This window comes from Crinia signifera, chromosome 2, assembly GCF_055691185.1.
Source record: "Crinia signifera chromosome 2, ASM5569118v1, whole genome shotgun sequence".
In the NCBI taxonomy this organism is placed as follows: domain Eukaryota; kingdom Metazoa; phylum Chordata; class Amphibia; order Anura; family Myobatrachidae; genus Crinia; species Crinia signifera.
In genome coordinates, this window is record NC_139218.1 from 83,483,368 (window position 1) to 83,497,424 (window position 14,057).

General features: G+C 42.7%; 1 protein-coding gene across 1 annotated transcript in view; it reads left to right on the forward strand.

Annotated features, from left to right (window-relative positions):
* The first annotated feature begins 1,248 nt into the window (after nt 1-1,248).
* Nucleotides 1,249-14,057, forward strand: part of RS1 (retinoschisin 1) — a 28,857-nt gene continuing 16,048 nt past the window's right edge. The window contains exons 1-2 of the mRNA XM_083170697.1: nt 1,249-1,386; nt 1,913-1,957. Of these exons, the coding sequence (XP_083026823.1) occupies nt 1,249-1,386; nt 1,913-1,957 (183 nt within the window). The remainder of the gene's footprint in view (nt 1,387-1,912; nt 1,958-14,057) is intronic.

Below are 14,057 nucleotides of genomic sequence, written 5' to 3' on the forward strand. Positions count from 1 at the left end.
ACTAGTGTAGTATACAGCGGACCTTTCTTTTACCTAAAGTGCTGTGTTTACCTTTTTTAAGTTCTTAGAACCCACGCAACATATGTATAACCAATGGGCATTCGGTAGGCAAGAGGTCAACACCAGCACATGGTCAACATGGCAGTGCTCCATACATGGATACAGTATGAATATTTGTATGTGTTGATCTTTTTTCTGTCAATCTTGTGCATGTCAATCATTTGGTGTCAATCCATCCTATTAACTGTTGACCTAGGCACCGTCGACCCTTTATACCATCATCTAACCAGGACTGCATTATACTATAAATAGGATTCATATACAGTAAAATTAAAAATGTCAAATTTCCTGAACAATAGTTGCTTTTTCAATACCAAGCAGCTCCTTTTTTCTCAGAAATAAGACGTCTCACAAATTATATAGTTATTTATTTATTTACAGTTTCTTATATAGCGCAGCAGATTCCGTTGAGCTTTACAAATGTTGACAACACTGAAAGAACAAACTGGGTAAAACAGACAAACATAGAGGTTAGAGAGCCCTGCTGCAAGCTTACAATCTATAGGGAAATAGGAGGGAAACACAAGGACAGGCATCAGTAATAGCATAGCAGCCCCACCAAGTTACAACTACAGAAGGGAAGCTATATAATACATAGGTGCCTCAGAGGGTTATGCGTATGGAACTTAAATATGATAGGCTTGCCTGAAGAGGTGAGTTTTCAGGGAACACATGAAAGTTTGGAGGCTAGTAGAGACTCTTGTACATGGAAGGGAATTCCATAGGATGGGAGCAGAACTATGAAAGTCCTGTAACAGTGAATGGGAGCTAGTGATCCGTGCAGAAGAGAGACACAGATCTTGTGCAGAACGGTGAGAGTGAGTTGGGAGATATTTTGTGATAAATGAAGAGATATAGGTTGGTGTGGTTTGGTTAAGAGCTTTGTATGTGAGTAGAAGTATTATGTATTGACTACAGTAGAATACAGGCAACCAATGGAGGGACTGGCAGAGTGGATCATCAGACGATGAACGTCTGGCTAGGAAGATCAGCCTCGCAGCAGTGTTTAAAATAGATTTCAGTGGGGAAAGTCTGTTCTTGGGAAGACCAACGAGGAGACTATTGCAATAATCAATGTGAGAGATAATGAGTGCATGGATTAGTGTTTTAGCAGTGTCGTGTGTAAGATAGGGTCGTATTTTGGATATGTTTTTTAGATGCATGTAACATGATTTAGAGACAGACTGAATGCGGAGAACAAAGGATAGTTCAGAGTCGTTGCGCCTCTGCCGCCAGAACTCTCCGCCTCCCAACTCCCACACAAGCGTCACACCCACCGACAGTCTCCACTCCGCTGTACCACTTCTGCCTGCCCCACTCCCCCAAGTAAGTTATTATGGGGGACAGGGGTGTTTTTCTTTTAAGGATGTCAATCCTTGTATCCCGGGATTGGCATCCGTAATTGAGGCCAAAGCTCACTGGATAGATAATTAGCTTGGTGTATGAACTAAACTAAGAATATGTCATCTTTACTTCCTCTGGTAAATAAGCCACATTATGTTACTGCGGAAGAGGACATTTCTCTCTATGTAAAGAGACCTACAGTATGTAGAAATATAACAGACTTTTACCAGAGATTGGTATTGTGCTGTGTTCTAAAAGACATTGGATCAGTGTGTGACGTGTGAACAGCATGCCTGCATCAATGTGTATTTGGTAATATGTACTCATATATTGCATACTGACACCATAATGCTAGAGTAGTGAGCAAGAACTAAGCTCAATTATCTCCAGGTTCCAGAAGCCCTGTGATGTATGTTCTTAATGAGAGAGTATGGAACTCCCTTTGTGTTATTGGGGCCTGATTGTTTCCTGTGAGCTATGTAAGATAACACTTTCCTTCATCCTGCAGCTGCCCAAGGTGACAAAAATGGGGAAGATGCAGCATCAGCTGACAGTGAGAATGATACATCTACAAAAGGTCTGGAGTTATCATCAGGGTGTACTTATTTAAAGTCTAGCATCAAGTTTGCTATTAATTGTAATAATGGCCTTTATTCTGATCTGATTGCAGTACAAATTTGTTTGGAAAATGGGCAAAACCATGTGCACTGCAGGTGGGGCAGATGTAACATGTGCAGAAAGAGTTACATTTGGGTGGGGTGTGTTGAAACTGAAATCTAAATTGCAGTGTAAAAATAATGCAGCCAGTATTTACCCTGCACAGAAAATAACTCACCCAAATGTAACTCTCTCTGCACATGTTACATCTGCCCAGAGGCGTAACTACCTCCTTTGCGCCCCCCCGGCCGAAAATTTTCGCCCCCCCCCCCCTCCCCTTGGCGACACCCCCCCCCCCCCCCCATGCCCGTACCTGCCCGGCTGCACTGCGGTCACGGTCCCAACTCTCTCCCGGCACCGGCTCCTGCAGTGCTGATAACGAAAAGTGACTCTTAGAAAATGGCTGCCAAAACTGTCTGCAATATGGGGGCAGCCATTTTCTAAGTGTCAGTTTTCATAGCAGCAGGAGCCGTCGCCGGGAGAGAGTCGGGATACGGACACCGCAGATGCGACCAGGCAGGGGCAGACGGCAGCGAGTAACTATAGCCCCGCAGCCCCCCCCCCCCCCCCGGCGCCCACACTTTCTCTGCGCCTCCTTGCCACGGCGGGGGCTGCGGAGCTATAGTTACGCCTCTGCATCTGCCACACCTGCAGTGCACATGGTTTTGCCCATTTTCCAAACAATCAGATCAGAATAAGTGCCAATGTGTGGTTTAGAACTTTACTCAAATACTATTTTGTTTGGTCAATACCAACAACCACTGACATACATATATTGCTATTCTGTATCCTGTAGGGTATCTCATAATAAAAATAGAAATCATCCAAAAATTGGATTCATTTTCCAACTGCCACAAATCTCTAATTCCTTACTGTACAGTTAAAGGGTGTTCTCTGAAGCATTATGTCTGGCTACAGAGATATTACCTTAAGAGCACAAACATTTATCAGTAAGGCACAAACCAGATGTCAACTATGCTGATATCCCCCTCCTGGTACAACCTTCACCAACATAAGTAATTGCATACTTAGATTCTAACAACGATCCTAAGTCTGTAACTCTTTCCATAGTAATGCTGCAGCCTCAACCACACATGAACAATTTTGGCTCACACCAATGGCCACATGCAATCGCCTCTGAGTTCATCCTGCATAGACAAGTCATGGTTTTGCAGTGTAAATGACTGCCCCTTTTTTAAAAACCTCAGAGTTCTGCAGCTGTGTGGGATGCTATTACATTTGGCCACTATACTCATATTTTTTTTTTTAATGATTATGTTCCAATACATCATACTTGCCTACACTCCCAGAATGGCCACGAGGCTCAAGAAAATCATGTCCCCTCCTGGTCCCTTGGATGCCCCTGGTCCTCGCACATCCACACCACCAGCAGTCCCCTTCTCCACCTATCACATTCCAGATTTGCAGCTTTTGGATGAGGGGGGTGCTAAAATAATTAAAGTTATGTTTTTGCGTAGACCTTCACATCCTAGCATTTACTCTAATGGTGGGGACATGATGACGTCAAGCTCTGTCCCAGCCCCCTGATGTGCAGCTGAGAGTCTTCTATCTGGGCTTCTCCCGGGGAGATGAGAGCTAATGCATGAGGGTCCACCCCCTGCTGTTGGGTTCAGGTTCCAGATTGTGCACTTGAATTATACATTATGTTATCATGTACTGTACAGGATTACGGTGTATTTATACAGTGCATTAAACTTGTAATTTATCATTCAGGGAATATTTTTATAAAGGTGCCCAGACCATACATATTCTAATGGCTAGCAAAACCTCTGTTGGCTGGCCACACCCCCTCTGGAGGCTGGCCACACCCCTAAGCATGGGCCCCTCCACTGTATTTCCCCATTGGGCCTTCCATGCCCTTGTCCAACACTGGGTGAAAGAATAAGTAGGCAAGTGAGCAATACATACAATGAATATAGAAAATCCAAAAATAATCAGAATTGAATTTGGGATTGAATCGGGATCGAATTTCATGGCAAGGCAAACACATTTGATTTGGACTATATTGTACATATCTGTATTATATAGTCTGGCCTGCACAATTTATTTTTCTATTCGATTTTGATGCTGCGGATTGGGATCTAATCGATTTCGATTCGATTAGAAATCCAAATTTCACGGATCCTTTGCAATGATAAAGCCTAGAGCTCAAAGTGGGTATACTGTATGAAGCCCTTTCTGCAAGGGTATTGTGCTTCCAGATATAGACTTTAGTATAGATGCTTACCAAACAATGGTTAAACACAATACAAATTGATTTCTCATCAAGGCATATACACTGCTTGCTATGCAGTCAGCCAATCATAACTTCCCACTCAAAAATAAAAATAATAATTTATGTGGAGAGTTTGTATGGAATTCCCTTTTTATTAAACCAGGATAGTTTATGTTATCTCCAGAATGCTTTCCATTTCCATAATTTGAAACAACAGTATTTTACAATTTTATTAGAAAATGCTATTATTCCAAAGTTCTGTCGTCATTATTTCGCTTCTCAGTCTCACAGTATATTTTCTATTAGAACAAAAAAGTCACCTCACCTCTCCATCTGCATGGAGTCCAGAGAGTGGTAGAATTTAGTAACAGCAAGAAATCATTCACCACTGGGATACACCAGTATCTTTCATGATAGAATTGGCCTTTACCCTAAACTGCCAAAATAGCCTACAACCTCTACAGGCTTGATAAAGCACCCCTCCTTCCAGTACATGCTTTGAATAATGGGGCCTGATACCTCCAAACCATTGGGCAGTAATACAGAGTTTGGCTCTAACTTTAGCGGCACTACCTGGGACAATATACAGGAAAAGGGTAGTAGACTGCGCTCATTGATGACAGACTGAGGAATTAAAAATATATAATTTTAATTATACAAATAGCATGCTATAATAAACATGTAAAAATGCAAGGTACACAATATGAAGTACAAGGTACACAATATAAAAGAAGGGGAAGGGGGAGGGCAGGGATGTTTGAAAATAGCTGCGTCCACTGTTGGAGTGATATCACCTTAGTTTGAGTCCACAGTCCAGTGGGTAACCGTTGAAATGAGGAGCAGATGGATGTATCAAAGCCTGGCCGCAGCGGTACTCAAATGTGGCTTTCTTCCAATTGCAGTAGGGGGTAGCGATCCTCCCAACTTGGATGAGAAATATTGGTTGAGTGTCCGCTGTAGGACCCTGGGTGGGTTTTAGATAGGCGGCTTGCCTTCAAGAGGTGTGTGCCTCACTCCAGGTCGGTAGGGCCGGTGATGGTGAACAGGTGAAGATCTCCAAACGGTTCTTAGTGGAAATAGGTGGCAGTGGAGGGCAGCGTTTTTGTGGTGGGCAGTTAGGAGCCTGGTCCAACGCGTTTCACTGCACAGAGCAGCTTTTTCAAGGTGACAATGATACAGTATACAGTATGTCTCTTACATGTTTCTCTCCCATGGCAAATGCAGGGTTTTTAGAGAGGAGTTTCCAACTGTAATCCAAAATATCCCACTCTGCAGCACATTGGAGTAAGTGCAGGAGTCTGGGGAGTGGTAACAGCCGTGAAAATGGATCTTTTTATACACTAGATATTGCATGGAATACAGTATTAATATTTAACAGTATATAGTATAGGCCAGTGGTTCCTAAACTGTGTGCCGTGGCTCCCTGGGGTGCCACGGGACACTTGCAGGGGTGCCTTGGATTGGTGTTCCAGGAACAATTACAATTATTTATGGTCAATGTAGAAGGCAAAATCATTGCTGGTGGCTGCCAAAAATAAAAACTGTGGACAAACAGAAGCTGATTCTGTCCCTCACCCATAATTTAACCTATGTATGACATATACAACTATTTAATTTTTAAAACCATTTCTGAATAACAAACTTTTGGCCTAGGGGTGTTGTGGAAAAAATTCTGATGCTCTAGGCTAGGGTGTCATGATTTAAAAAAAGTTTGGGAACCACTGGTATAGGCGGTTTCAATCATTTAAATAAGATCCTGACCCTTCCTCCTGGCAGCTGCTCTCTAGTCCAGTGCAATGTTTGAGGTTTCAGATCCACATACAGTATATGTGGTAAAAGAAGCTGGTACACTGGGCATGTGCAGCAGCTCTGCTCTGTCCCTTACACTGCATGATGTGGTGACAGCTCTATTGATCATATTATATACCAGTCCTATTGTTGTCATAATGTAGGGCAGTTGCCAATGCGGGGGGGGGGGGGGGGGGTTCCAGGCAACCAGAAACCCCTCCTGCGTTTGCCTATGCTCTCCTATGAAGGAACGTACAAGATCTCCTTAGGTTTTCTTAAAAACTGTCACTGTCGGGCATAACCACCGTCCCATGGAATATGGCAGATGTCAAGTTGGAAATCTCTAGAAATTCCAAATTACAGGCCTGTGTTAGACCATCCTCAACTAGGATAAGACCATTTCTCCTAACAAAGATCCACACAAGAACAATTGTCATTGTCAATGAAGAGCTGAGAAAGTCACTTTTGAATCTTTACAACCTCCCAAGACACATAATGCTATGGTTCTGTTCTGGAGTCGGACTGTGTGACAGATATATACTACATAAACACAATGGAGAAAGACTTTTAATGTTACTTTGCAGGGCAGCTTTAGCCATTCTGTAGCAATAAACCAGCCTGGAAATATTATCTAACTTGCAGTTCCATCTCCTCTCTTTGACTATTTTGGATTTCGGTAGTTGTTTCCTAGCACGGCCACACCAATTTACATCGGGGTGGTCGTGTCGGGAAAATCGCGTCGATCGCATCGCATGCGATTTGGTCGCATGCGATGCGATCGACGCGACCGACCCGATTTTTTGATTGAATCCAATGTAAATCGGGTCCCTGGGACCCGATTTTACATTGGATTCAATGTAAAATATTCCCTAGACCCCCAAATTTTACTACGTATTTCAAAGGAAATCGGGTCCATCGTGGGGATCGTGTACCTTAACTTAAAGGTACACGATCCCCACGATTGTGGCCGTGCTAGGAAACAAGTACCTGGATTTCTTATTATATATTATGTATATTTCTAGGACATTGGCTTCCCTCATAGCTTTAGGTTTTGAGGAGTTGAGCTCACCTTACTAATTTTCAAATAAGCATAATTTCTCAACCCCAGAAGTGTACCAATTTATTATTATTATTGTCAAGTGTCATATCACAATATCTCTTACGTAGCATTCTTAGTAGAATTAGACATTGTAAAGATGAGATACATGAGACATTGTAATGGTTTGTTTTTTATCTTCTTACCTTGCTCTTACCCCACTTATACAGAAATTATTTATTACCTTTCTGTACAGCTAAATCCTCTACCCTTACAGGACACATTGTTATGTGATTCAGGGTTAGATGTACTGGCGGAAATTTACTAAGATGTGTATTCTACTTCACATGTGATGTTGCTATAGGCAACCAATCAGATCCTGCCTACTATCTTCTAGATCTAGAGGGTGCTAAATAAATAAGAAATAGCTTCTGATTGGTTGCCCATAGCAACATCACATGTGAAGTAGAATACACATCTTAGTAAATTTCCCCCAATGTATGAAGCAGTGATAAGGGGGAGAAGTGAGACAGAGAAGAAGTGGCCTGTGTCAACCAATCAGCATTGAAGTAACATCTGTAATTTGCATAATCTAAAATTATACAGATAAGCTGGATGCAATGGGCCAGTTCTCCTCTGGCTCACATTTCCTCTCTTATCAGTGCTGTATACATCTACCCCATAGGTTGGTAATGATAGTTCTTAAGTTAAGAACCTTTTTTTACTGGGTTAGACTGCATCTGAAGCCGCCTCAAAGACTTGCCTCATTAAACTATCATGCATACCGCAAGCTGATCATATGCACATACTTTGGCAAAATACTATGTAGACTGTTGGTCAGGAGCGTCATCTTCTATATCCTCCAGTTAGCTTTAAGGGAAATTGATCTCACACACTGATATGATCTGAACTTTAATGGCTTATGACTGTGAGCACACACTTGACACTACTCAAAGGCTACTTCTTGAGAGGAGTTACCAAACTGAAGGCAGCTCAGAAGGTCTTACCTTACAAATAATTCTGCTCAAAGCTCATTTATCATATTTTCAGTCATATGCATAATACTATTGGACACTGTATGACGAAGAAAAGATTAGGTCTCTCAGAGCAACCCACAGGGGTGTGGTAATCTGCCCACCAGTTGTTGCTCGGTGGCAATCCTTCCGACAAACAAACAGTGGTTTGCAGGAATCTAGGCCCTACAAACTCTCTTTGTTCTAGGGTATAGTATTGCCACCCTCCTGAAATTATCAAAGCAACTGTTGCTTCCTGTTGGTTTCTCTTCAAAACGGTATCCATTATCTTTCTTACATTCACCTAGGCTCTCTGCGGGACTAGAAAATATCACACATTGAGAAGCCTCAATTTTCTCTGCTCCTTTACTTGCAAAATAAAGATTTCTTAATAATATTGTGTCATCTGTTACTGGAAAACATATCAAATATACCTGAAAAGTCAGTTCAGACATAAACTTTATTCTCTGGGCAGTATTCAATGACCCTAATCGCGATGTGCAGCGAATCCTGTTTAGGATTCGCTGCACATTCGCCGTGTTCCGGAGGGCTGGAGCCCTCGCTGCCAGCCCTCGCTGACACAGTATTCAATGAGGCAGGGGCTTGCTGCCCCTGACGGCAAATGTGAACCCCTGCGGCGGATGCGGCAGGGAGCCGGTGGACAATGGCAGGCAGGGAGATGAAAGTCTCCCTGCCTGCCCCAGAACGTATGTGGGGGGGAGGTGGGCTCCCCGGGAGCCAGGCAGCACAAGCTGCCCCCCGGGAAAGCCAGCAGGGGACCGGGTATGCACTGCTCCTGATCATGCATATGTAATGATCGGGAGCAGTGAATGTATGAATATGTAATGAGCGCCCGGCCCCCTGCTGACTGCTATGTGTAAAAAATATATATATATTTTTAAAATTAAATATATATTCATGTGCTGTAAGCACATGAATAAAAATAGCATTCCCCTTAACAGAATAAAATTCTTGAATTTTTTACACCAAACTTAAAAAAAAAACAACAACATTATTTTAAAAGTTCACATTCCACTTCACCATGAAAAGATGGCGATTGCTACACGGTGAAACACGGCGAAAATCACTTAGAAAGCAATTCGCTATCTTCGCATTGAATACACTCATGGCGAATCACATTGAAAAACCCATTGAAAAACCACAGCGAGTTGCGGAGAGTATCAGCCGGTGAATTGTCCCTCATTCTCTGTTCACCGTCGGCGAAAAGTGCACGTTGAATAGGGTGATACACTTTCTGAGACAAAAAATCACCTTCCAAAGTGAAAATAGCACTAATTCGCCATGAAACATGGCGAATTGGCCTAATTGAATACTGCCCAAAAAAATCACCTTCCAAAGTGAAAATAGCACATATTCGCCATGAAACATGGTGAATTGGCCTAATTGAATACTGCCCTCTGATTTTGTATACTAATTGGTATTGTAATTGTCTAAATTGATAAGAAAGTTGTTCTAACTTCCATTTCTTGTTCTGTTTCTTTGACATATACAATATATGTAAAGTACAAATATACCCAGAGTCAAAAGAAGGTATATATGTTACTGCCAGGGGTTAAATTGGGCCAGAACTTTGGCGGATTCAGGGGGGGGCACCCGGGCACGTGCCCCCCCTGTCATTTATTTTGTAGCTGAGGACCAGGGCTTTCTAACGAGCCCAACCCCGTGTCTCTAGCCCCCCGGGAACCGGAGATATCACCTGGCAAACCTGTAACGTTTTTTCCCCATAGGATAATATGGGACCCGTCAATTCCGACCCCCACCCAGTTCCGACGGCTGCCAGTTCCCGCCCTGGCATCACAGAAGCTTGATCTCATTCAATTCCAAATCGCTGGGCCTTCAATATGATATCAGGCTAGTCCAAATCGGTCAATCGGTTCCAGAGATATTGCATGTAAACTGATTTTTTTATTTTTGAAATGTAATTTCATGGCTGTTCATGTTCTTTGAGGGCAGATTACTCTGGAACCAAAAGTTCCAGTTTCACTGGACCAAAATCATTCAAAGCCCACTCAAAAGTTCTTCAATATAATACTTGTCTCATGTAAATGGGTCAGTTGGTTCCGAAGATATAGCCGGTTAACCCCTTCCCGACATTTGACGTACATGTACGTCATGGTCGGGAAGTACTTCCCGACATTTGACGTACATGTACGTCATGGCTTCTAACTGTCACTGCGTCTATAGACGCAGTGACAGTTAGGAGATGTCTGCTGTCCCTGACAGCAGACATCCCCCCTCGCCGCCCAGGGGGGGGCAGGGGTGCCCCCCCCGGTCGGCGATCGCTGTGATTGGCTGTTCAGATTTGAACAGCCAATCACAGCGTTTCCTGTGTTACCGGCGGCTAAGCCGCTCGGTAACACAGAAAACGGTGGTGATCGGTGCAGCACCGATCACCACCGATGAGCAGCACCCCCCTCCCACCCACTTGGCACTCACCCGGCAGCTCCGGGGCAGCAGGCTCACCCGGCTCCCCCAGCAGCAGCAACAGCCTCAGCGCACGCAGCGCTTCCCCCCTCCCACCCCCCCCCCCCGCAAGCCGCAGCAGCAGCAGTAAAGAATAAAATTGAATGGAATGAAATATATATATATATATAAATATATATATATATATATATATGTGTGTGTATGTGTATATATATATATACACATATATGTATGTGTATATATGTATATATATATATACACACATATATATGTATATATATATATACACATATATATATGTGTATATATATGTGTATATATATATGTGTATATATATGTATATATATATATATGTATATATATATATATATGTATGTATATGTATATATATATATATATATATATATATATATATATATGCTTCCAGACAGATATTCCCGACATATGACGTATATATACGTCATGGTCGGGAGGTACTTCCCGACCGAAGACGTATATATACGTCATGGTTTTATAAACTGTCACCGCGTCTATAGACGCGGTGACAGTTTGGAGATGTCTGCTGTCCCTGACAGCAGACATCCCCCCTCGCGGCGATCGCTGCGATTGGCTGTTCAAATGTGAACAGCCAATTGCAGCGTTTTCTGTGTTACCGGCGGCTAAGCCGCTCGGTAACACAGTGATCGGTGGTGACCGGTGCTGTTAAGTACAGCACCGATCACCACCGATCGCCAGCCCCCCCCCCCTCCCACCCGGCAGCCCCCCTCCCTCCCACCCACCCGGCTGCCGCAGCGCCAGCACCCCTCCCAACCCCCCACCAGCCGCAGCGCCAGCCCCCCTCCCAAAGCTGGTGACCAAAATGGGGTCACATGTGGGGGGGTTCCACTGTATTGGTGCTTCGGGGGTCTTGCTAATGCGACATAGCACCCACCATTCATTCCACCACCAAAAATCACTCCTTCCCTTCTGAGTCCTGCCATGCACCCAAATGGTATTTTTGGGTCACATATGAGGCATTGCCGTACTGGGGAGAAATTGGGGCACAGATTTTGGGGTGCTTTGTCTCCTTCATTCCTTGCGAAAATGAAAAATTTTGAGCCAGAACTGCATTTTTGTGTAAAAAATTACATTTTTTTTCACAAAAATGCAGATCTGGCTCAAAATTTTTCATTTTCACAAGGAATGAAGGAGACAAAGCACCCCAAAATCTGTGCCCCAATTTCTCCCGAGTATGGCAATGCCTCACATGTGACCAAAAAATACCAGTTGGGTGCATGGCAGGACTCAGAAGGGAAGGAGTGATTTTTGGATTTTGCAGCACAGATTCTGGTTGAATGACCCCTGAAGCACCCATACAGTGGAACCCCCCCCACAAGTGACCCCATTTTGCAAACTACACCCTTCAGGGAATTCATCAGGGGGTATAGTGTACATTTCAAACCCCCAGGGGCTTCACCAATTTTGATACAACTGAGCTGTGAAAATGAAAAATTAAATTTTTTCATTTTCACAGCCCAGTTGTATCAAAATTGGTGAAACCCCTGGGGGGTTTGAAATGTACACTATACCCCTAAATGAATTCCCTGAAGGGTGTAGTTTGCAAAATGGGGTGACTTGTGGGGGAGGTTCCTAACTTTTAGCACTTATGGTGCCTAGAAACCTACATGGTGCCTAAAAAAAAATCTCATAAAAAGGAGGCTCCAAAATCAAGTAGGTGCTCCTTCTATTATGAAGCCTGTGGTTTGGTCAACGTGCACACTAGGGCCACATATAGGATATTTATGAAAACAAAAGAATTGGGGGAATCAATTTTTAGTCACATTTCTCTAGTAAAATCTACTGTGTTCGTTAGAAAAATGTATTAAAATTGAAACTCTGCAAAAAAAAAGAAATTTTGAAATTTCACCTACACTTTGTTTTAATTCCTGTGAAACACATAAAGGGTTAACAAACTTCCAAAATGCTGTTTTGAATACTGTGAGGGGTGCAGTTTTTGAAATGGCATCATTTATGGGGGTGTCTCACATACAAGTCCCTCAAAGTCACATCAGAACTGAACTGGTCCCTAAAAAAATCAGTGTTTGAAATTTTCTTGAAAATTTGAGAATTTGCTATTCATATTTGAAGCCTCCTAGTGTCCAAAAAAATGAAAAGGAGGTTGAAATAATGATTGCAACATAAAGTAGACATATGGTCTTTGTTAGTTATTAACTATTTTGAGTGGTATGTTTATTTGTCTCACAAGCAGAAAATGTGACATTTTGCAAATTGCAAAATTTTCCATTTTTTCACGACATTTTGGTATTTTTCACAAAAAAACACAGACTGTATCGACCCAAATTTACCACTAACTTGAAGTACAATGTGTCACGAGAAAACAATCTCAAAATCACTGGGATAAGTAAAAGCAAAAAAAAGTTATCCCCACTTAAGTGAAACATGTCAGATTTGAAAAAAATGGCTCTGTCAGGAACGCAAAAACTGGCTCTGTCAGGAAGGGGTTAAATGAGATAACTGGTTAAAGGGGGGAGGGGTGGTTTTCTCTCCCCCTCACACCAGAAAATGCAGGGACTAGGCTGGTGTAAAAGGGGCAACCTGGGAATGCATTTTCTGGTGTGAAAGGGGTATTATTTCAAATAGCCGGGACCTGCAGTGCTCTGAATACAGCCAGGCTCTGACACTGTCAGTGGCTATCACTTCTGCCTGGCGGCGGCTGTCCCCCGTTTACCACGAGCATGTATTCCCCCTTGGTAATGAGCATGTAATCCCACATGGCAACGAGCATGGAACCTCTGGCAATGAGCATGGAACCCTTGGCAATGAGCATGTAGAGAAGCAGCACTTATGTAGCATAATTTTTAATAGGCATTATGGTGTTTGGCATAACACATAATGGACATAATGGCGTGTAACTTAACGTGTAATGGACATTATGGTGTAAATGTTTAATGCGAGCCTTTGGTGGACAATGTCCCTGTTTATGAAGTGTATTGTGAATTTTGGCTTAATCTGTGTTGCATTATGTGAATTCTGGCTCAATCCATGTGGCATTATGTGAATTTTGGATCAATCCATGTGGCATTATGGGAATTTTGGCTCAATCCGTGTGGCATTATGTGAATTTTTTCCCAATCCGTGTGGCATTATGTGAATTTTGGCTCAATCCATGTGGCAATTTGTGAATTTTGTCTCAATCCGTGTGGCATTATGTGAATTTTGGCTCAATCCGTATGGCATTTTATGCATTTGGCTCAATCCGTGTGGCATTATGTAAATTTTGACACAATCCATTTGGAATTATGTGAAATTTGGCTCAATCCTATGTGTGTTATTATGTAAATTTTGGCTCAATCCATGTGGCATTATGTGAATTTTGACACAATCCATTTGGAATTATGTGAAATTTGGCTCAATCCTTGTGTGTTATTATGTAAATTTTAGCTCAATCCATGTGGCATTATGTGAATTTTGACTCAAT